Source organism: Salvia splendens, chromosome 1 (genome assembly GCF_004379255.2).
Source record: "Salvia splendens isolate huo1 chromosome 1, SspV2, whole genome shotgun sequence".
Taxonomy (NCBI): domain Eukaryota; kingdom Viridiplantae; phylum Streptophyta; class Magnoliopsida; order Lamiales; family Lamiaceae; genus Salvia; species Salvia splendens.
The window spans coordinates 43,603,985-43,628,440 of record NC_056032.1 but is presented as its reverse complement, the minus strand read 5'-3'; the positions used below and the strand labels follow the sequence as shown (position 1 = coordinate 43,628,440).

At 37.9% G+C, this 24,456-nt stretch overlaps 1 protein-coding gene across 1 annotated transcript; it reads left to right on the top strand.

Moving 5' to 3' along the window:
• Window positions 1-15,446: 15,446 nt before the first annotated feature.
• LOC121754111 (kinesin-like protein KIN-7N) lies at window positions 15,447-23,934 on the top strand. Its single transcript, XM_042149462.1, has 18 exons — window positions 15,447-15,679; window positions 15,776-15,865; window positions 16,335-16,453; window positions 16,532-16,645; window positions 16,719-16,800; window positions 16,900-16,967; window positions 17,089-17,160; window positions 17,526-17,668; window positions 17,737-17,839; window positions 17,937-18,017; window positions 18,628-18,696; window positions 18,761-18,820; window positions 18,882-19,034; window positions 19,519-19,797; window positions 20,410-20,496; window positions 20,628-20,786; window positions 20,879-21,148; window positions 22,295-23,934. Exons 1-18 carry the CDS (start codon window positions 15,535-15,537, stop codon window positions 23,672-23,674), a joined length of 3,474 nt encoding a protein of 1,157 aa, XP_042005396.1. The 5' UTR covers window positions 15,447-15,534; the 3' UTR covers window positions 23,675-23,934.
• The last annotated feature ends 522 nt before the right edge of the window (window positions 23,935-24,456 follow it).

Here is a 24,456-nt window from a genome sequence, read left to right as displayed (position 1 = left end):
GTTGGTGTTTTGATTTTGTTGATTGATAGTAGAAAACAGCTGAGATGACTGGAATTTTATGAGTTTAGTTGCTTATTTCCATATGTCAATGTGAGCCTGAAAATTATGTTATTGGGTTAAAATTTGAGGTGATTACGTAGTTAGATTGACTGTTTCTTTGGTAGGTGGTTGCTAGTTAGTTTCTTTCTTTGATATTTTTCATGCAGCTGTTTTGTTCAGGCATTTAATTTTGCTTATACGATGCTGATGCATCTGTGGCGAAGTTATTGTGAACGTAAATCTCTTGATATATTGCATAGGGAGTATTTGTATTTGAGATTTTCCACTACACTTTTCTTGTACATTATGTTTATGTGGGAATCATACAAAATTGGCAGGCACGAGCTGTTGAGTATCATTAGGAAGCACTCAAAGTCGATAGGGCAAACCATATTAGACGAGGAGTCACAAGATGATTTGGAAATGGACCCTAGCTTCTGGCATAACATCGTTAACATCGTGAGGATGATGATCTTATATTCTTTGTTAGAAAAATGGTAGCTTTTTTACCTCTATAAATCGCAAACTTCAGTTAATCTTATGGAACAACGGAGGAGTTTAAGTGCATTTATCCTTGTAGAATTCGGAGTCACAAAGACCTAATGGCTATGCAGAAGGAAACTCTCCTTACTTTGTACGAAGGTGGGCACCTGAGGTAATTAGACAATAATATACATTATATTAATCATTAAATAACCATTAAATAACCATTACTGACTCCATTAATCATTAAATAATCTATGTAGATGACATGATCATCACTGGGGATGATACAGAGGAAATCGAGAGACTCAAGGGAAGTCTATTCCAAGAATTCGAGATGAAGGACTTAGGAAATCTTAAGTACTTTTTTAGGATAGAAGTGTTGAGATCTGAAGGGGGAATCTTCTTAAGGTAGAAGAAGTATACCTTGGACATCTTGGCCGAGGCCGGACTCCTAGACTGCAAACCGGTTGATACACCGATTTTAGTGAATCATGCCTTATAAATCTCCGAAGGGGCGGATTTAGCAAACCAAGGCAAATATCAACGCTTAGTTGGGAAGCTCATCTATCTCTCCCATACAAGACCTGATATTGCCTATGCAGTTGGGATTGTAAGTCAGTTTATGCATCGGCCTCAGAAAGTTCACTATGAAGCTGCATTGTGAATCGTCAAGTATCTCAAGGGAACTGTTGGACATGGGGTAATGTTAAAAAAGAATGAGCATCGAGGGGTTTATGGATATACAGATGCGGATTGGGCAAGCAATCCTGAAGACAGAAAATCAACAGGGGGCTATTTTACCTTTGTTGAAGGGAACTTAGTCACTTGGAGGACCAAGAAATACAAGGTGGTCGTGTTATCCAATGTTGAAGCAGAATTCAGGGGGGATCAAAAGTGGACTAATGGAGATTTTGTGGCTAAGAAGATTGATGAGTGAAATTGGATTAGCACCAGAAAAGAGTCAACTGTTCTGTGACAACAAAGCATCAATTAGTATTTCTGAGAATCCAGTACATCACGATTGGACGAAACATGTTGAAGTTGATAGACACTTCATCAAAGAAAACATCGAGAATGGAGTTGTAGAACTACCATTTGTTCGATCAGAGGACCAACTGGCAGATATCCTCACCAAGGCAGTTACCTCGAGAAGCTTCATGAGTGAACTTTGCAAGTTGAGTTTTGGAGATCCCACCACTCAACTTGAGGGGGAGTGTTAAACAAGGAAAGATCGTGGACATCAATCACAATGATACTCCCAAAATACATTGACACAATTATGGAATAGATTGGTGTAAGATTGATTTTATTCCTTATATACACTCTTGTAATACCTATTTAAAGGTACACCATATGGAATAATAATCATCAAGGAAGAATACAACAAACAATACAATACGTTTCCTCTCCTTTATCTTCCTAACCTAATCATGTCTGATACACCATTCAAGATATAGCAATCTAGCAGTATTTGATCTGTATAGCAACATTTTTTGTTAAACAAACTTACATCATTAAAGACACTTTTTTGTTTTAGTTAGAAACGCTTTTTTATGTTTTTAAATATATCAGTGATGCAAAATGAAGCGTCGATAAGAGTTTGAAAATATCTCAAACAGTTAAAGAAAGAAATATAGTCCATAAATTGACTACGGCAGATGAATTTGGATCTCCTCCAGCTCTAAGCAAGATCTTAAGAAATTTTAAGTCGCCTTCTTTTGCAGCCAACATCAGCAGCCTGTAGAGTTAAAGTACTTTTTAAATCGTCTAATTTGAAAACAAGGAATTATTTAAGTAAGAAATAGTCTTTATTCCAACGAAACGCTAGATAATTTTTTGTCCAGTTTGTCCTCGTGTTTGCCAACTTTTAAACTGTTTACGTGTCTTTAATTTGCTTTGATCATCATCTCTGCCTATTTATTTAATTAGGACTTCTTCTCCAACAAATCAATTTATTTGCTTAATAGTGTGGTGTGAAAAGCATTTTGGCGGTGCATATATATGTATTGGCCGAGAAAGAAGAAACCCACTTCCAAAAACTGCATAAAAACTTCTTCATCTTCTTCCATTATCTTCTCTCAAACATATCCAAGCCATGGCAACCAAATCGAACATCATCCTGATTGACGTAATCTCTGATGAGCAGCTCCAACCCAATCAACAATTGGTTATTGCGTTCGAGGCTCTGCTCAAGGACGATCACCATAAGTTGTCGGAGTTTGCTCAGAACTACTATTCCAGCACACTCAAGCTCACTCCCCAAGGTAATTTCATCCCTGATTTATCATCTCTTCATAACCAGCACCGTATGATGCGGGAGACTCTACCATCTCTCCGAAAAAACTGCAGTGCGATGCTGGATTGCCTCGATACCTACAAAAAGCTGTCCGCCGTCATCTTCGCCGGCGCTGCCTCCATCACCGCAGCAGTCATCGCTGCCAATTCTTCCCATGCCAAAATGGCCCCGGTGGCGGGGGTGGGGGCGGGGGCAGCCTTTCTGTTAGTGGAGCTCAGGAAATGGATCCATTCGCTTCTGGAGAAGCGTGAGGCCGATGTCAAGAAACTCAAGGAGATCACATACCATATGAATATTGGCGCCGGCGACGCCATCAATGATCTCGACGCAATAATTGCATTTTTGTCGGAAAATGGTGGTAGCCGGAAGAAACGGGCGGCGATAAGAGAGAAATTACTACGAGACTACAACGACAATATGAAGCGGACTAAAGAGAAAGTTAATCGTGTTCTCGGTCTATTATAGATAGTAAAACACATGCTATTTGGATGATAGTATAAATTTCTAATTGCTTTGAGTAGATTTTTAACTTCATTTGTGCTGTGAAATTAACGTGGTTGTGAAGATGCATTACTAATTTCTTCATTTAATCTTATTTTTGGATTCATTTTTGCTCTGGTATGATTTAGGTTTGTGGAGAACTCATCTCAATTATAACGACCTAATACTCAATTGAATTGATTGCCGATGATTCGTCTTACTTAACGAAAAAATACTCAATAACATTACTGTACTTTGTAAATGACTTCCGATATGTATTTGATGCCGTATGCACATAAACCAAGAAATTTATTTAGCGCGTATGTGCACTCTCTATTTCGTGTCTGATATATTTGGCATCGCAATATATAAATTAGTACATGGCATCTAGTTATCGCATTAAATAGTCAACTAACAAATCTAGTTACGTATATATAAATTAGTACATGACATCTAGTTATCACGTTAAATAGTCAACTAACATATCTAGTTACGTATATATAAATTAGTACATGACATCTAGTTATCACGTTAAATAGTCAACTAACAAATCTAGTTACGTATCAATATAAATGGGCAATACATCATCAACATATATATCAATTCTTTTGTCGAGGTAACCAATAGATTTAAGAATAAAAATTAAGGGAGGGTAAATGGGCAATGTTGGGTATCGGTGGTGCACACCCGAACTCTACATTAGTATGATATTGTCCGCTTTGGGCAAAAGCCCTCACGGTTTTGCTCTTGGGGTACTCCCCAAAAGGCCTCATACTAATGGAGTTGGGATAGCCCATTTATATGCTTGCAACTCTTGTTCATTCTCCGATGTGGGATATGGTTTGCTTCACCACAATCCTCCCCTCAAACCAAGACCACCAGACCAAGACCACATGTTTGTGCCCCATGTTACAGGTCACCAGGTCACCACAGGTCTTGGTCGAGCTCACACACCACATCGGAGAACTTGCAAGCACAACCCACCGAACCCCGAGCCACACAGGCCCACCCCTGAACCAGGGCTCTGATACCACTGTTGGGTTCCGGTGGTGCACACCCGAACTCAACATTAGTATGATATTGTCCGCTTTGGGCAAAGCCCTCACGGTTTTGCTCTTGGGGTACTCTCCAAAAGGCCTCATACTAATGGAGTTGGGGTAGCCCATTTATATGCTTGCAACTCTTGTTCATTCTCCGATGTGGGATATGGTTTGCTTCACCACAATCCTCCCCATTTTCCCCCCATACCAGCAACTTCTAAGGCAGTACAAGACATCAAATTGTAGCACAGATCTGGAACATACCTCACATTTTTCAAACAGAGCACAAAACCATCATTAAACTTTAAACACACAGTACCAATACCATGGATTTCACATTTTTTATCATCAGCCATAGACACATAGGTATTAGTAATAGGTTTCAGCTCAGAAAACACCTCCTTAAAAGGACTAACATGATAAGTACATCCAGAATCACACAGCCAATCATTTGAATTAAAAGGACACACAGGTGAAGCATTAATATACATCAGATCATGAACCATGAACACACATTCATTATTTGCATCATATTTTGCCTCATTGACAAGACTTTCAAGCTGAGTGTCATTATTTGGGTTTTTCTTCTTCTTAGGCTTAGTGCACTCCTTTTTGTAGTGCCCCACTTCCCCACAATTAAAACACTTTCTAAAAGATTTAGGATCCCTGCTATTGGACCTAGATCTATTCTTTTTCTTTGAATTAGAGTTGGAACCTGATCCATTATTGGTGTCTTTACCCCCTCTAGACTGAGATCTGCCTCTAACATTTAAGGCTCTATTAAAGGCACTTTTATCAGCAGCTCTCTCCCTTAGTTCCAATTCTTTAGATTTTAAGGAGCTGGCAATTAGGTCCAGGGAGGCAGAGTCCCTGCCATACTTAACGGCAGCTTTAACATCACTATAGGAGTCAGGTATAGCATTCATTAGAGCAATACTTGTGTATTCATCTATAGTTTTATCACCAGATCTCTTAATATCTTGCACAAGCTTCTGAAATCTATCAATGTTGTCATCAATGTCTTTAGTTAAATCAAGCTTAAATTTGAACAATTTTTCAAGCAGATACATTCTAGAAGACATAGAAGTCTCTATATACAGAGAATCAAGATTTTTCCACATTTCAGAGGCAGATTCAATATGATCAACTTTCCTAATCACAGAATCAGACAGATTTAACACAATAGTGGCTCTAGCCAACTCATTCATCTCATCAATTTTGTCCTGAGCAGTATCCTTAGGCAAAGAACCATCAACAACTTTAAAAACCTTTTGTTGAATCAAAACACACTTCATTTTCTGTTTCCAGATCACAAAATCATTTTTACCATTAAAAGGGATCAAACCCACAGGCTGGGTCATTTTTGCAAGGATTTTAATAAGAGCACAGGAAGCAAGACAAACACAGAGAGCCTTACAGACCTTAAAGCACACAGGCATAAGGCAAGAAACACATAGAACACACTTTCTCACAGACAAACAACCTTAATTCCCTGACTATCACGAGCACACTGGCAAAGGCTATCCCAGTTCGCAATCACTCACTCTTGGAGGGCGCAGGGGGTCACTTTGGCAGTATCAGTGCTTGGTGGCCAAGTGAAGTGAGGTCAGATACACAGAGCAGCACAAAACAACAGCAGAAGCAACAACAAAGCACAAGAAAGCAGATAAACCCTAAGTTCTTGCCAAGAACTATCTACCAGCAGCAATAACCCAAGCCTAATGTGGCACTATAACAGAAAATAGTAAAACAACCGGGTTTCAGCAAATTTACCAGAGTGAATCCCCACTCGAAAGAGGATTCCACTTGCCCACCTCCTTAAGCGACTTGGCGTGCCAATCTAGTCCCCCCGTGGCTCTGATACCACTGTAGGGATCAGACTTAGATTGGATTCACTAATTACCAAGACCTCTTTGTTCTTCATAAGGGAGCTCAGTCAAACTCCAACCATGCTACTGATATTACAAACAAGTTTACAAAAAAACTTGATTACAGAACAAGAAATTATCTAGCTATTACAGACTAGAGAATTAAATGTCAAACCACTTGGAGTCTTCTTAACACCTGCACACTCACAACCCTTATCAGTAAAACAATAACACGGATCCTTTCGGATCTATGTCAGTAACAACAGGGAATAGAAAATACAGAGAGAAACACTTCAAGAAAAAAGTCTACGGCTCAGACACCCGCCGGAGGCTCAAGCCTATTCACCAGAACTTAGATCCAAGGAGTAACAAAGAATCAATCGGTGATTAACCTCACACTCCAGATTCCAGGCCAACACAACCCCCAAACACCAGATCTATCAAGCTCAAGAACGCACCCACACAGAATCACTTCAGAAACAAACCCTAGTTCACAACCGACCCAGCAACCGAAGTGGTTGCTTCTCCTAATCCATCTACTGGATTTACCACACGATTAACCGTGTGAAATCACAAGGAAAGCACCGGAGATCCATCGGAGAAGAGAACAGAAGAAGTGGGAGCGAAGAGAGAAAAGAGAGAGCGTCTAAGAGTAGAGAGAGAGAGAGAAAGAGTGAATGATAACAGAAACCAAAAGGTCTCACTCACATAACTAGCACAAACCTGGATCCAACGGCTGGAGGCAAGGATCCGGGTGAGAGGGGCACGTGGCGGCATCTGGAGTGGAAGCTTTAGTTATTGGGTCAAGCCCAATTCCACTACACATGGGCTACAAATAATCAGGCCCAAATGAAGTCCACCAATATTCAACATACTCCACCTTGGACTTCCATTCTGGGAAACCAGCTAATACCTACCCGGCTAAGGTTTAATTCATCACAGCCTACCTGGCAGCCCCCTCAGCCCCAAAGGACAAGGTCCACTGGCATTTTTGGGAACCACCAAGTTGCCTCCAGACATGCCTCAATTCGTATACCTGCTTTACCAAGGCAAGCAAATGAATGAGGTATTTTTTATCCTCGGGACATGCAATTAACCCAAATCAAAATGTAGAAATTTGATGCAGAAAACAAGTTTTTCAGCAGGCAATGGTTTTGTACCCATATCAGCAGGATTCTTATCTGTATGAACCTTATGCAAGAAAACTTCACCCTTTTCTACTATGTCCCTAATGTAATGGAACCTTACATCAATGTGCTTAGTTCTATCATGAAAAACAGGGTTTTTACATAACTGAATTGCAGACTGAGAATCAGAAAACACAGAAGGAGATAACTTCAGAAATTTTAGTTCAGAGAGAACTCCCTTTAGCCAAACTGCTTCTTTCATTGCTTCTGTGATAGCAATGTACTCTGACTCTGTAGTGGATAGAGCCACTATAGGCTACAATTGGAATTTCCAACTGATACAAGACCTACAAACAGTGAACACATAGGAGGTAGTTGACTTCCTCTTATCCCTGTCATTTGCATAGTTAGAATCCACAAACCCAGTTAAGGGAACACCATCTTCACACTTAGAGTAACACAAACCATATTTAGCAGTATTTTTAAGATATCTCAGAAGCCATTTCACAGCTTCCCAGTGCACAGAGCCAGGATTAGACATGTATCTACTGAGGCATGACACAGCATAAGCAATGTCAGGTCTGGTGCTTACCATCAAGTACATCACTGACCCAATAGCATTTGCATAGGGAATCTTTTTCATAGCATCAATATCAGACTTGGTTTAAGGACACTGATCTTTACTCAACACAAAATGAGAAGCCAAAGGGACAGAAACAGGCTTTGAAGCATACATATTAAATTTTTAAAGAATTTTGTGCACATAAGGTTCTTGATGCAACACAAGGGTAGAAGACTTCCTATCTCTAACAATATTTATCCCTAAGATCTTCTGAGCATCACCTAAATCCTTCATGTCAAAATTCTCACTCAAAGCAGACTGAACTGACTTTATGGTTTTCAAACAAGGTCCCATTATGAGCATGTCATCCACATACAGCAGCAAGAACACAGGCACAGGAGAATCAAGGTCTTTAACATACAAGCATGCATCAAAAGTACTTCTTACAAAACCCAATTTATGCATGCAACTGTTAAACTTAATATTCCACTGCCTATGAGATTGTTTCAAACCATAAAGAACCTTTTTTAGTAAACACACATGATTGGGAAACTTGGGATCAACAAAGCCTTCAGGCTGTTTCATATAGATAGGTTTATCTAAATCACCATGCAAGAAAGCAGTTTTAACATCCATCTGTTTCAATTCCCAATTAAAGTGAGCACACAAAGCAAGCATCAATCTAACAGTAGTGAACTTAACCACAGGAGCAAAAATTTCAGTGTAATCTACCCCCTCTTGTTGAGTAAACCCTTTTGCAACCAATCTTGCCTTGTACCTAAGACCCTCCACCTCACTTTTGAGTTTATATAACCACCTGCAATCAACCACAGAGGCACCAGGGGGCAAAGGAACAAGTATCCAGGTAAGGTTTATCTTTAGAGAGTGCATTTCCTCTAACATTGCTTTACACCATTCATTCCAGTTCTTTGACTTAGTGGCATGCATATAGGACTGGGGTTCATCCCCATCAGATTCAAAAACATTAAAAGCCAGGTTAATAAGAGCAACCATGCCAACAAATCTAGTAGGTTTAGACACATTCAATCTTCTAGTTCTATCTCTGGCTAACACATAATTGTTCAAATCAGTATTATCAATTGCATTTTGAACACCAGTAGGACTATGCAAAATATTCTGAGCAGGAGAGTTTTGCCTAATAGGACTATCATGCATCTCATTGTCATTAACATTCAGGGGCACATTATCAATCAAATCTCCCTCATGAGGTGTCTCATCAGGTGTAAATACTGGATAGGTATGCCAGAAAGGCTGCTCCACCTCACTTGAAGTATCATTTTGATTCTCCACCTCAGTGAGTGGTACTGTGGGCTCTTCCTCAATAAGAGGTTCACTGTCCACAGGGTGTGGAGCAGGGTCAGTGGTCAGACCTAAGCAAGGGAATTCAGTCTCATTAAAGACTACATCCATGCTTATAATGACCTTAAAACCTGGTTCATCCCTTAGCCAGATTCTATAACCCTTAACACCCTCAGGATATCCAAGAAAAACACCTTTCCTAGATCTAGGCTCAAGTTTATCAGACTTAGTATGCACAAAAGCAGTACAGCCAAATACCCTCAGGTGAGAAAGAGACAAATCTTTTCCAGAAAACACATGTTCAGGACACTGACCATTTAAGGGCACAGAAGGAGATCTATTTATCAGATAAGCATCAGTAATTAAAGCTTCACCCCAGAACTTCTTTGACAAACCAGATTTGGCAAGCAAACATCTCACTTTTTCAAGCAAAGTTCTATTCATCCTTTCAGCCACTCCATTTTGTTGGGGTGTATAAGTAACAGTTTTATGTCTTTTAATACCATAAGCAGCACACAAGTTATCAATCTGATTATTGCAAAACTCAAGACCATTATCAGTTCTGATAGCTTTTATCTTCTTACCTGTCTGAGTTTCTATCAACATTTTCCAGGTTTTAAATCTCTCAAAGACATCATACTTATGTTTCATGAGAAAACACCAAACCTTCCTAGAGAAGTCATCAATGATAGATAGGAAATAGACAGAGCCAGAGTGAGAAGATACAGAGGCAGGACCCCACACATCCATGTGCAAATACTCAAGCACACATTTGCTCACATTAACAGGCACAGGAGAATGAAAAGAAACCCTGTGCTGCTTACCCAGCACAAAGGTGTCACAGAAGGGCATACTGTCTTGCACATCAGAGTCAGATAAAATAGCATGCTTCTTTAAAATATTTAAACCTTTTTCACTCATGTGTCCTAGTCTATCATGCCATAGCATAGTTTTATCACTTTTAACCACATTGGCATAGGCACTAGCACATGAAAGAGGTTCTGCAGTATAGACATATAAACCATATCCCACATCGGAGAATGAACAAGAGTTGCAAGCATATAAATGAGCTACCCCAACTCCATTAGTATGAGGCCTTTTGGGGAGTACCCCAAGAGCAAAACCGTGAGGGCTTTTGCCCAAAGCGGACAATATCATACTAATGTAGAGTTCGGGTGTGCACCACCGATACCCAACAGTGGTATCAAAGCCCAGGTTCAGGGGCTGGGCCTGTGTGGCTCGGGGTTCGGTGGGTTGCGCTTGCAAGTTCTCCGATGTCTCTGCGTGAGCTCGACCAAGACCTGTGGTGACCTGGTGACCTGTAACATGGGGCACATACATGTGGTCTTGGTCTGGTGGTCTTGGTTTGAGGGGAGGTTTGTGGTGTAGCAAATCATATCCCACATCGGAGAATGAACAAGAGTTGCAAGCATATAAATGAGCTACCCCAACTCCATTAGTATGAGGCCTTTTGGGGAATATCCCAAGAGCAAAACCGTGAGGGCTTTGCCCAAAGCGGACAATATCATACTAATGTGGAGTTCGGGTGTGCACCACCGGGACCCAACAGGCAAGACATCATCAACATATATTAACGAATGCGAATGCATTATATTGCTAACTAACTCTTAAATTGCTAACTAAATACTATGCTGTTACGATCACACTTACTAGTTATAGCAAGATTAGCTATATCGTGAGTAAATATAAGGTGAAAGGGGAAAGTGAAACATTTATACGACTAGTAAGCCTGAAATGACATTCATAAGAAGTTCAAGAGGTTCATCATAAGGTAAATCAGAGTACAGACATTGGTGTTTGATTAGCAATGACAAATTTCGGAAATCCTAACATAAAGAGGAATACATCTGCTGCGGAAGTGTTCAAGACAATACATCACGAATGAAGACATAATGTATTGGACATCCTAGGCTAACTTATTAACGCCAATTGCTCAACACCACATCTCGCTCGTTCACGTTCAACCTGCACGTTAGAAAAGAAACATGCAGGGCTGAGTACTTGGTATACTCAGTGGACATATTGCCGAAACATAGTTTTCGTAAAAGTTTTATCAGCCAGTTGAGTGATCTCGGGGTTTTTACTTAAAAGACCCGAGTCACTAAAATTACTTTTGTTCGTAAAATTGATTGCGCAATCACATAACATATATACCATATCTGAAACATATGTGAACCGGGAATGTGGCCACATTCCACGACGGTCACTGGATCGGCCAACTTAAAAGCTAGCTCACGACCCCCATATGTGTACACTAGTCCGAGTAGGGTTTGCGGCCTTACTGGGACCCGGATTTGATTAAACATAAATGGCATAGCCAAGCAGATAGGTATTTCATAAAAGATAAAAGGCATGAAAAAACATAAATAGCATAATTTTCACATAATCATGCTAAAAGGCAAGTTCACATTCTGAAAGAAATGCCCACCTCGATAGCTTAAGTCTTTTTCAGAAAATTCCTTAACTTGGTCTTAAACGTAATACTTTAATTAGACTTTAAGAAGTCAAATAAACTTAAACATGAATGCATCCTAAGTGCGTGCTCATTTTATTCCTTTTCTTATAAACTCCGACGGTGGAGGCTCCAGCGGGTGAGATCTCAACGCGTTCGGCGATTGGGAGACCATGTACAACACACTGGGTGGTTCCGGTTCGTCGAAGCCGGGCACCCAGGGTTCGCCGACGCCGGGGGGTACCAACCACCCAATTTTGACATAGATGCATATGCCCATCCCTCCGCCCCGCGGTATTCGCAGGGATTATCCCAGATTTGGGAGGATTTTCCCGTTGAACCCACACCGGGAGTATGCCGAAGCGGTGGAGGAGGCCGAGGAAGCTCCAGGGCGGAAGCCCAGGCGGGCGAGGAGGATGAGGAGGAGGAAGAGGATGAAGATGAGGATGAGGATCTAGGCAGGCATCCATACAGCAACAACGAAACGATGGCGGTGTACAACGCCTGGATTTTCGTCTCGTACGATCCTATCGTCGGGAATCAACAACCCCGAAAGTGCTTCTGGGAAAAGGTCGCCTAGACCTACCACCAGATCAAGCCGAAAGGTCCCGCAAGCGCACATATAAAATGCTCCGCTCTCACTTTGACTGAGTCGACAAACATGTCAAAATATTCTGCGGCATCTACTCGTCCGAAGCGGCGCACTACCAAAGCGGCGCCACGGGAGCCGACATTCTGAGGGCGGCTTTGCGCGTCTACAACCAGGACACCGGCAAACAATTCAAATTTGTTGATGTTTGGCAGGTCGTCAAGGACGAGGAACGGTGGGCCGGCGGTGTCCGCTCCAGCTCGGGCTCAACCTCGAAGCGCACGACGAGTGGTCAATACTCGTCTGGTGACACCGGTGAGGGCAGCGACACACAAGAGTCTGCCTCGCATGAGTTTGCGGGTGCGGCCGGCGATGACGGGGGATCCAGCCGTGGGCGCCGTCGGCCGCAAGGGACGAAGGCGGCGAAAGCGGCTAGAGCGAGGAAGGGCCGAGGTGAATCAAGCCAGGCGGCCTCGGGATCGGGCTCGGGGGGAGGCTCGACCTCCCTTATGGCGGTGTACATGACCGCCACAATAGCGGACACTTCCCGCTTCTCGCCCTCCCAATACCAAGCCTGGTGGAACGGAATTGTGTATATGGCAGCACCACTTGGCCTTCCGCCTCCTATTGCACCTCCACCGCCTTCGGGGGATGATTCGCCGGCGGAGTAGTTTTTTTATTTTCTTTAAATTTGTATTTTAAATTATGCAACGTTTAATTTTTTAGGATTTTAATTGTGTGTTTTTTTATTTTTTTAAATTTTAAGTTGTAATTTTTTTTATGTTGTGTGTTTTTTAATGAAGTGTGTTTGTTTTAATTGAATTGGGTTTGAAATAAAAATAAAAAATGAAATTGAATGAATAGTAATTTAAGGGACGGTTTAAGGGACGATTAAGGGACGAAGGGTTGCAGGTTCCGTCCCTTAGTTAAGGGATGGAGTAAAAAAGTACAGTGGAGCCCTCAAATAGTAGTTTAAGGGACGATTAATAGACGGTATAGAGACAACGTAGTGGATGACATTAGCCTACTTAACAGGTGTGTAATTCCTCATAAGTAAGCAAGTTGAATGAATATACAATCAATCTTTCAACATTAATTCATCTTAATCAATGACGCAATGCGTAATTCCTCATAACTAAGCAAGTTGAATGAATATACAATCAATCTTTCAACATTATATCATCTTAAGCAATGACGCAATGCTTACTCAATTGAAGTATTCGATTATTCTTCCCATTTCGAAACAATATACTTTTTCAACAGTCTATGTGGACTAATTCTACAAAATCTTAGACCACCTTAATTTGATGTGATATATCATGTCGGATAAAGGTCAGTTCACCGCCATCTTTTTTTCTAATGCGACTAAACAAACCATAAGTTGATTTTTTTTAAGTGGTCAATTTTTAAGTGACTGGATTACTTGTTCACGTGGAAACATGTAACTTAGTTTATCATTTTATTTTAGAGTAGTGATAAATTAATAAAAATTATATATACAAAAGTGGATATTTTAGATATTTCATATTTAAAATAAATTTGTAAATATTAATTAATATAATGTATTACATATTTATCCTTTTATTGATCATTTAGGGATGATTAAGCTGTCCATAATCAACATTTATATATAAGGAATGATTTACTGCACTATAGTACTCCCTCCGTTCCAACTTAATTGTCACTCTTTGAGTAGACATGAGTTTTAAGAAATGCAAAGAAAAGTTTATTGGAAAAGTTAGTGGCATGTGGGATCCATTTTTTTATATTGATTTTATAATAAAATGTGAGTGAAGTGAGTTAGTTGAATGTGTGACCTACTTACCATTTATAATAAAAATGAAGTGTGACAATTATATTGGGACAGATCCAAATGAAAAAGAGTGATAATTAAATTGGGACGGAGGGAGTAATAAATTATGTAGATGAACCATTACATAATAAGACGTTTCTTCTCCATTTTATCAAATTTTAAAACTCCCTCCTACAAATTAGATTGTTCATGATTTCATAATTTTTTATGAATATCATGAATAGGAATAAATTAAAATAAATTTATAATAAAATTACAATATTTTAAAAAGATATTATAGGTTGACTTTTTTCATATTTGCAAAATACTACTACTATAAAAGGATTTGAATTGACTTACCTTTTAAAAATAATGGAGAATTTTATTTAATATTCAAACACAAATATAAAAATTTATTTATAGTTCGTATGCTTAAAAATTGATAAAATAGTATAATTTTTAAATTCAGTCATCTAATAATCATTGACACCAAATTATTTATGAAATAATTTTAAAATTTTAAAATTATAAATACGATTATATGTATATATGCATGTATACTTAATTTTTAATATTATTATCCAATAAAATAATAATAATCACTCGCATCCATTTATGTTATTATTAAATAATCTTCAAAATTCTAAGTTATAAAAAAGAATATTATATATACTTAATTTTTTATTTTTATCGTCCAACAAAATAATCATAGTCATTCTTATCCAATTATTTATAATTCTTAAAATTCTTGGTTATAGAAACTTGCATGTGTATATATTAGTGTTATCATCTAACGAAATAATTATAGCCATACCATTTCAATTATTTATTGTTAAGTAATTCTTAAAATTTTAAAGTTATAAAAATGGGCACATGCATGATAGTACCTAATTTCTTAGTACTATCATCCAACAAAATAAGCGTAATCATTCGAATCCAATTATTTTATTATAAAATAATCTATAAAATTGAATACATGTATATACGGAATATTTATCTAATGGAAAGATGAAACGTGAGGGTCTCTGATCTCCACCACGCCCGTCATGGTCATGATCTTTTTTTGAACCATGGGGTGAGTAGGAAATTTCCACATTCTATCCGACGGACATTAAAGTTTGGTTTTATTGATTAAAACGAATTAGTTATTTTGATCACTAAAAGTGTAAAACCATTTAGTCACTACTCACCAGTAGTAATAGGCAGTAAAATAAGCATGGGTTTTAGATCGTAGGTTGTTAATTTGGCCCAAACAAGTGGAGGCCGGCCCACAATCAGAAGCCCTATTCAATGGCTAATTCCGTAATTCAACACATTTTCAAATTTCAATCGCCATCCGCCCGTTTGGCTAAACGACACGACAATTTTCAAATTATTAGTACCCATAAAACACGAAGAAGAATTGAGAAGAAAGAGAGAAACAGGGGAGTAAGATCAGTCTGCGCGATTATTAGCAAGAGAAATGGAGAAGATCTGCGTAGCAGTGAGAGTAAGACCATCTGCAAATGGCGAAAATGTTAATGGATTTCACTGGAAGGTCGATAGCAACCGCATTTCACTCCATAGATCTCACGGCACCCCCATTTCTGGGGTTTCCTATGCTTTTGGTAATCTCAGATCGAGTATCTGTGCGTGTACGAGCTCAATTATTTGCATAATTTGATGGTAATGCTTTCCATTTTTGTGATTTTATTTTTATGCAGATCATTTGTTCGATCAGGAATGCAGTAATGGTAGAGTGTACAGGCTTCTGATCAAGGACATAATTAATGCGGCTATGGAGGGGTTTAATGGTGAGTTTAGTTTTTTATTTTCTGGATCGGGTACGAGTTCAATTATTTCCTATACTTTTGAGTAGAGAATAAAATGCAAATGAGCAATGCCTTCTAGATCAAATGATTATCACGAGCTATGGAAGCTAGAGCAGATTATATTAGTTAGTGCAACGATTGTTTGATAAGGTGAATGAATAAATTATGAGTGTAAAGGAAAGAGTTTTGGGCTGGTTATGTTTATTCCTATTTGATGTGGAGATATAATGGAGATTCAGACTACGAGTGAATGGATAGCTACTGAATTAGAAAACTTCTATTAAATTTTGTTTGTTCCTGTCACCACCATTCTCGTGATGATTTGTTTAGAGGAGTTGATTGATTTTCCCTTCTTCAATTTCTATTCGTTACGGTTGTCCTTTCATGAGCTAAAACATTCTGTTTTATTATCTGTAATAATATCTCACTGAGACGATTAATGGTAATGTAGGAACTGCATTTGCTTATGGACAGACTAGTAGTGGGAAAACTTTTACTATGAATGGTTCAGAAAATGATCCAGGAATTATCCACAGAGCTGTCAAAGACATTTTTGAAAAAACAGAAGAGGTAAGATAGCATTTTTCCGCCAATGATAAATGTTGCAATTTGTATCTAACATGAATCAGTATGGTTTGTGTGTTTTAGACATCAGATAGGGAGTTTCTTATTCGAGTTTCATACATGGAAATTTACAATGAAGAAATCAATGATCTTTTTGCTGTGGAAAATCAAAAACTTCAGATTCATGAGAGTTTGGTGGTGAGTCTTGGTTAAATCCATTATAGCGTGTGTGTTAAAATGTACAAGGTTAATGACATTTTTTTCCTTCTAGCGTGGAGTATATGTTGCAGGTCTGAGGGAGGAAATCGTAAACAGCGCTGACCAAGTGCTCCAACTTATCCAACTTGGAGAAGGTTTGATCTTGAATTAGAACACAAGTGAAATTGCATGAAATCAGTACATTTTTTCTTGGGTTCATATACTTGTAAGTTCTTAGAGTTTCTCTGTGGCAGCTAATAGGCATTTTGGTGAGACCAACATGAATGCTCGTAGCAGTAGATCACATACTATTTTTAGGATGGTATGTTCTTTCTCTTCTTTGCCTTCTCTCCCTTTCTCTGTCTAATGAGGCATGGAAGTTTGTCTGTTGCTTTAAATGAGTGATTTATGATATAATGCAATGCATTGTATTTCATGATTAGGTAATCGAAAGCAAAGGGAAGGATAACAAATTCAATGATAGTCCTGACGATGCTATCCGTGTCTCTGTCCTGGTTTGTACCTATTTAAGCAAGTCAATCAATGTTAATTTGTTTCTGTCCTTATATTAAGAAGTCTGAACTCAAGTTATTGAATCATTTGATCAGACCTAGCCAGGATTGTGTAAGTGAAATGTGGGAGCATGTCTAAAGTGGACGTATTTTATTTGAAATAAAATTGCTTACTAAGAGAACGGTAAAAAAGGCTTGATATACTCACCTAATATTAAGCATGGAAACAAACTCATTATATAATTCTAATTCTTTTCCCTGGAACTAAGCTCTGATTCTGTTAAACTTTCTCTTTTTCTTACCATAAAATTAACATATCTTCTCATTTTGTTATATTTGTTTGATGCTTCTTTAATTATTGGAAGTAGAATCTAGTCGACTTAGCTGGGTCTGAGAGAGTAGCAAAAACTGGTGCTGGTGGAGTTCGTTTGAAGGAAGGAAAGCACATTAACAAGAGCTTAATGATTCTTGGTAATGTGATCAACAAACTGAGCGAGGGTGGAAAGCAAAGGTAGTTGTAGGTCTCTTTGTTATACCAGATATTGAAGTCTATAACTCATCATAATATATTATTTGCAGCGCTCACATTCCTTATCGGGACAGTAAGCTTACACGAATTCTTCAGCCGGCATTAGGTGGAAATGCAAAAACTTCAATAATTTGTACTGTTGCGCCTGAAGAGGTACTAAAATGAAATGACACAGTTGCTACTTTTCTTTTCTTTTTTTCAAGTTGAAGCTAAATCATTTCATATTGGTAATAATTAATAATACATACAGATCCACATAGAAGAATCAAAAGGGACTCTTCAGTTTGCTAGCAGAGCAAAGAGGATAACCAACTGTGTTCAAGTGAATGAGGTCTGTTATAAATGTTTGGAAAATCTCATGGACGTCTATATTGCTTCTTCCTTACTTGACTTCAGATGTGGCATGTGAAGAAACTGCTAATATAACTTTGCATTGTTTAAATTCTCCCATTGTAATGCCTTCTTAAGTATAACTAACGTTTGTGAGGTTATATATACTTTATTGGGTATGGTGTATGCACCTATTGATTAACGATCTGATGATATATTCTTCTTACTCCTGTATAGTCCAGCATCACTACTTTTATACAGTGAAATTTGAACTTCTTTTGGAACGAAAAATTGAGTTGTTAAGATATCACATTTTAGAGGATATGGCAATAAAATAAAGCATTCCAGACCTTAGATAGATTCACCAAAATTTTCAGTTCCCATCCTGGAGAGTGATTACTGTTTCCTTGTATGTTTGCTTACCAGATTATCATTTCCTTGCCTTTTCTATTAAAATAACACTACATTCATATAATCAAATGGTGTTTTCATTTATAAATATTGTTGCTATCTTAGCTGCAAACTGGAGCTTTGCGTTGTCATTGGAACTAAATAAATAGTAAGATCTTCCATTCGCTGATAAGAACCTGAGTGATTTTAATGTTTTCCAGATATTGACGGATGCTGCCCTATTGAAGAGACAAAAATTAGAAATAGAGGATCTTCGGAGTAAACTTCAGGTACTCGATCATTTATTTATAGACCAAGTAGACCGAGCACAATCTAATTATATTTCTTCTTTAGGGATCTCATGCTGAAGTATTGGAGAAAGAAATCTTGAAACTGAGGAATGACATGCTAAAGGTAACTTCTTCTTCTTCATAAGTAGACTGAAACATCCTAATGCCTTTTATTGTTGTAACAGTATGAATTGGAGCGGGAGAAGCTCGCCACAGAACTAGAAGAGGAAAGGAGATCACAAAAAGAGCGGGAACAATGGATTAAGGAGCAGCAAATGAAAATTCACAATCTTAGCAATCTGGTTACCTTGACAGACTCTGATAGAAGCTCTTCCGATGTATAACTTTCTCTTCCTAACCACATTTTAGACTGCATTCTCCTTTCTAATTTAGATATATTTGTTTTGTGTTTTCGTTGACATAACTTGTGGATTATACTTCCGCCATGATTATTATCCAAACTTTCCGGGATCACTCATTTTGCATTTAAATTGTACAAGTAATCATTTATACTTTCCTTTTCATATTTCATGTACTATGTCTGATAACCAGTTAACTGAATTTAGTGTCAGACAGTTTATCTGTACCCCCTCCACTACCCATAACCAAAAGTTGTTTCTCAATGGAAGTCTCATGCTTACCAAGCTCTTTTCAACATATTTGATTCTGAATTAGGTCGTCTAACCAGGTTTTGTGAGAGCAAACAATGCAAAAGACTGATATGTTAATTATTATGTTTGGTTTGAAGTCGTGTGTGAGTTCTGTTTAAACTCATTATATTCTTCTGATTAGTGTACATAAAAATTTGATGCTACTTGACAGAATGGGGTCAAAGAATGCCTTCCAGATGAAAGTACTAGTAGTCACAGCATGCGCCAAGAAGATGCTTTTAGTACACCATGTCTTAAAACAGTTCCTAATGGCTTTGTTGCTAAGCGATCACGTTATTCAAGCCAACCAGAGTGTAGCCCTCTTCCAGATGTGTTTGGTGATTGTGCTGATGAAGACACATGGATGAAAATGAATAAAGGTTACATAGCTGACCTTGATTCACTTCATACGACTCCTTCGAGGAAGGTCCAATCATTTCCATTTAGTGAGGTATTTTACTAATAACTTTCAACAATAGTTTCTGGTGCACACTAAATTGTTACCTTTTGTTTCGTAATTTCTGTTACTTGTTAGAACAACTTGTTCTACTTCATCTCAAAGTAAATTCTCTTCCAGCAATGCTTTTGTAAGACCAGACTGGTAGTTTTATTTGCAATATTTGGTCCCACAAGTGATGCAATGGGGATTTCATGATATGGGTTATCATTTGTGTCATACAGTACATATTAGACATGTTACCATGAGGAGTGATTTCTTTACATGTATTCATGATATCTGATAAAGTTACTCATCTGATTAAGAATGTGAAATAGGATGTCCTGGCATCCCTAGAACCAAGGCCATATTATTGGGCCTAAGTTATAAAAAAGTGAAACATATTATTTCATATTGAAATGCCATCCCTTTTATTCTTCTAGGCACTCTAGAATTTGAGGAGGGAGTTAAGAATGGAGACTGTATCTGTTACTACATAAATGATAAATCATGATGTTTCACGTCTTGTTAGTTGTTACAAGGATATTTACTTCTATTTACTTTCGGCATTAACTTAAAATGCTTAATTATGCTGTCCAAGCTGGTTTAAAATTTGTATCTGTATAGGATTGCTCAATGGATAATTCCAATCAAGAAATACAAAACCTCCGCAGACAGCTAGAGTTTGCCATAGAGGAAAGAGATGAATTGAAGGTTAGATTCTGGTAAATGGTTGTACCTCTGTATGACTATTACTCTCCAACTTCAGCTTGTTCTTTTATTTACGTTAATAGCATGACTCAAAAAGACAATTCTGCTTCTTTTGCTGTTTGTACGTACTCTAGAGGAAGTATACAGAACGCGTCTCATTCAATGACCAATTGACAAGAGAGAAATCTGAACTTCAACTCGAGATATTGACAGCACGAGAAGTTCCACAAAAGCTCCTTGAGACTGTGACACATTGCAAAGGCATTCACAACGAAGTTTTTTCTATTATACAGGTATATCAGTTTTACTGCATTCAGGTAAAGAAAATCTGAACATAGAGAATTTTGCTAAACACTAATATCTTTGCTATATATTCCTTAAGCAGAACACTGTAGCTGATGAGAAATCTGAAATTGCTCAAATACTTGCGACCACAACTGAAGTTGGAACCTCCCTTTTCTCAACTTTAGAATCTCATCTACTGATGGCTGGGGATGGCAAGAGACCCTCGTCATTAAATGATTGCCTTGTACAAGAGCAATACAACAAGCTCCATCAAAAGCTGAGTGATGCAGTATACTCCTTTGGTTCATCACATGGATCAACTGTGGCTGATGAATATAAGGACAATTCTTCTAACAGCAGCAATACTAAGGTAGCTGCCTGCTCATATGTATCAAGATCTTACATGCCAATTTTCTTATTTGTCCTCACAATTGGAATGTGTTTCTCCTACTTCAAGCTCATAATCGCAGGTTATACAGACTTCTTTTCTGATGATTAATCTACGTTTTATCTTGTTAAATACTCTGTGAACTTATTCTTTAGCTTACTTAATATTTTTCCATTTATTGTTATTTTTAAGTGGAAACTCTGGCTGTGGATATTGTTTAGTTTGTTGGGAATCGGTAGAAACTATGTGATCTGTTTAGTCCTCAACATTGCCTAACCAGTACCCAATTGAAATAGTTTTAGGTGTGCAGGATACCAGGAACGAACATGCTCATTTAACTCATTTTTCCAATCTTAATTAGGGGAGGATTGTTTGGACATTCATGGTTAAACTTCTCAATCACATGAGCAATTATAACTAGTCAATTATTGTTGCATTGCGATAGCAGACCATAGAAAAAGTGGGTTTTGGTAGGCAGCTCTATAGAACTATTAGTCATTCTCTTACAGTTGTAAGCTGTATATGGCTATAAGTTTATGACAACTTCTCATTTAGATAACTCGTATATAAGGTTAGCTTAGGTTAATATTAAGATGCAAAAGGCATTTTAAAGATAAGAAATATACCAGAGCATTATTCATGTCCTGAAGTTTTGTCTAAAAACAGTCCTCTGCATGATGCAATTTTAGAAACTGTACTCTCTTCTTGTCATTTTCATCTTTCTGGAGTCGTCTCTGCTACTTTGTATTTAGATTATAATGTAGTAGACGAGGTGAGATTCTGAACTTAGTCGCATATGCAGTCTGGAAGAAGTTTATGACATGCCAAAACCTCAAGCCGGATGTTGGGTCATAGTATATCTATTAACCACCATGGCAGGAATCATAGGAACTGTTGCTTTTTAGACTTTATTAGATGGTATCATGGACCTTAATGTTTATTTCTTCAATCACAGATATATATGCTGATTACTTTTTAGATTTGTGATTTTTTAAGCAGGAATACATGCCTCACCATTCAGATTGAAAAATTTTCTTGATTCCAGTAATTTTTAAGAATACATTAGGGTACATATATGTTGAGTAACATTCTTTGCCAAACCCTTAAAACTAGTGTTTCAATGTGAAGGGCACTTTGGGAGGAGTAATTGCTTGTTGGAAGCAGGCATTGGAAAATGAAGTTGGAGAAATTAAGCATAAGTACAATGACTTGGAAAAAGAGCTGGAAGTTAAAAATAAGCTGCTTGAGGTTTCCGAAGGAAAACTTCATAGCTTGGAAAGGGAGTTCCGCCTTGTAAAAGAAGGTCGGGATGCAATGCTTCAAAGAACCTCCAGTTCATCTCAAATGCTCCAGGCATTGGAAAATGAAGTCAGAGAAATCAAACAAAAGTACGGTGACTTGGAAAAAGAGCTGGAAGATAAAATTGATCTACTCGAGGTTTCTGAAGGAAAATATCAAAGCATGGAGAGGGAGTTCTGTCTTGTAACAGAAGACCGTGATGCAGCGCTTGAAAGAGTATTCAGTTCATCCCAAACGCTCCGGGCATTGGAAATTGAAGTTAAAGAAATCAAACAAAAGTGCAGTGACTTAGAAAAAGAGTTGGAAGTTAAAAATCAGCTACTTGAGGTTTCTGAAATTAAATATCAAAGCGTAGAGAGGGAGTTCCATCTTGTAACAGAAGAGCGAGATGCAGCGCTTGAAAGAATCTCTAGTTCATCACAAATGCTCCAAGCATTGGAAAATGAAGTCAGAGAAATCAAACATAAGTACACTGACTTGGAAAAAGAGCTGGAAGATAAAATTGAGCTACTCGAGGTTTCTGAAGAAAAATATCAGAACATGGAGAGGGAATGTCATCTTGTAACAGAAGAACGAAATGCAGCACTTGAAAGAATCTCTAGTTCGTCTCAAATACTCCAGGCACTGGAAAATGAGGTCGAAGAAATTAAACATAAGCGCAATGACTTAGAGAAAGAGTTTGAAGCTAAAGGTCGCCTACTTGAGGTTTCCAAAGGAAAATATCAAAGCATGGAAAGGGAGTTCTGTCTTGTAACAGGAGAGCGAGATGCAGCGATTGAAAGAATCTCCGGTTCGTCTCAAATACTCCATTCATTGGAAAATGAAGTTGAAGATATCAAACATAAACACAATGACTTGGAAAGAGAGTTGGAAGTTAAAAACCAGGTTTTGAAGGTCTCCGAAGGGAAACTTCATAGCTTGGAAAAGGAGTTTTGTATTGTAAAAGAAGAGCGAGATACAATGCTCCGTAGAATCTCGAGTTCAGCTCAGATTCTTACACAAGTCACTGGTGAAAAGGACAGAGTTCTAAAGGAGCTTAACACTGAAGTTAGGAGGAGAAAGAAGCTCGAGGAAGAGATCAAGCAGTTTAACGCTGCTTTTGCGTGTCGACAGAGGTCAGTAACGTCTTTCCAAAGTGAGTTCAAATCTTTGCTGGAGACCATGAAGACGCAGAATCCAACTTCACTATCCAAATCTCATGGATCATGAAGGTGTCTAATATCTCTGCTGTGCTACATCTATAAACTTATTTAGTTATGTAACATGATTCAATTATGTTCTGTTTATGTAATCTCATTGAATTGAGGAATTTGGTGATCTCATGCTTTGTGCATGTGGTTTGTTTGAGATTACAAATCAATGCTACTCTCTATATCTCTCTTGTTTTACCATTTTTCATTGAAACATGTGTTGTCCATTACCAAAATTATTTTTTGAGGATTATAAAATTATATCAAATTTTAAGTTTTGAATTTGGATTTTTTGAAAGAGAGTCTTGTTGTGTCTGCAAGATGAAGCATGATTTCCAACACATGTAAGAATTTTATTTACTTTAATCCTTGTAATAAATATCATAATACCACAACATTTTTTTTAGTTAATATGTCTAAATTTGCACACTAATTTGTCTCGGGATTTTCTGAAAGAGACAATCTTGCATGCGGGCCACCGAAAAGGTGAGCACACGATTTTGAACATACTATAGTTAACAATTTTATTTAATTTTTAATCCTTTTAAGTAATACCAGTAACTAGTTTCCTAATTAATGTGCCTAATTTCGCACGCACTACCTTGTTTCGGATTTTATATATATTTAACTTTTATATAAATACTGTTATAAATACCATTACTATTTTCCTAATTAATGTGCCTAAATAGGCACGCATCACCTTGTTTCTGATATTCTGAAAGAGAATCTTGCTTGCGCGTGATGTCCAACATAGTTAAGGATTTCATTTAGTAATTAATCCTAATTAATCCTTTTAAGTAA

What these genes read in the sequence shown, in the direction of transcription:
- LOC121754111 (XM_042149462.1), top strand. Translation starts at nt 15,535, where the DNA reads ATGGAGAAGATCTGCGTAGCAGTGAGAGTAAGACCATCTGCAAATGGC. An exon ending in GGCTATGGAGGGGTTTAATG is followed by an intron (nt 15,866 to 16,334) that starts GTGAGTTTAGTT and finishes ATGGTAATGTAG; the next exon opens with GAACTGCATTTGCTTATGGA. An exon ending in CTAACAGCAGCAATACTAAG is followed by an intron (nt 21,149 to 22,294) that starts GTAGCTGCCTGC and finishes TTCAATGTGAAG; the next exon opens with GGCACTTTGGGAGGAGTAAT.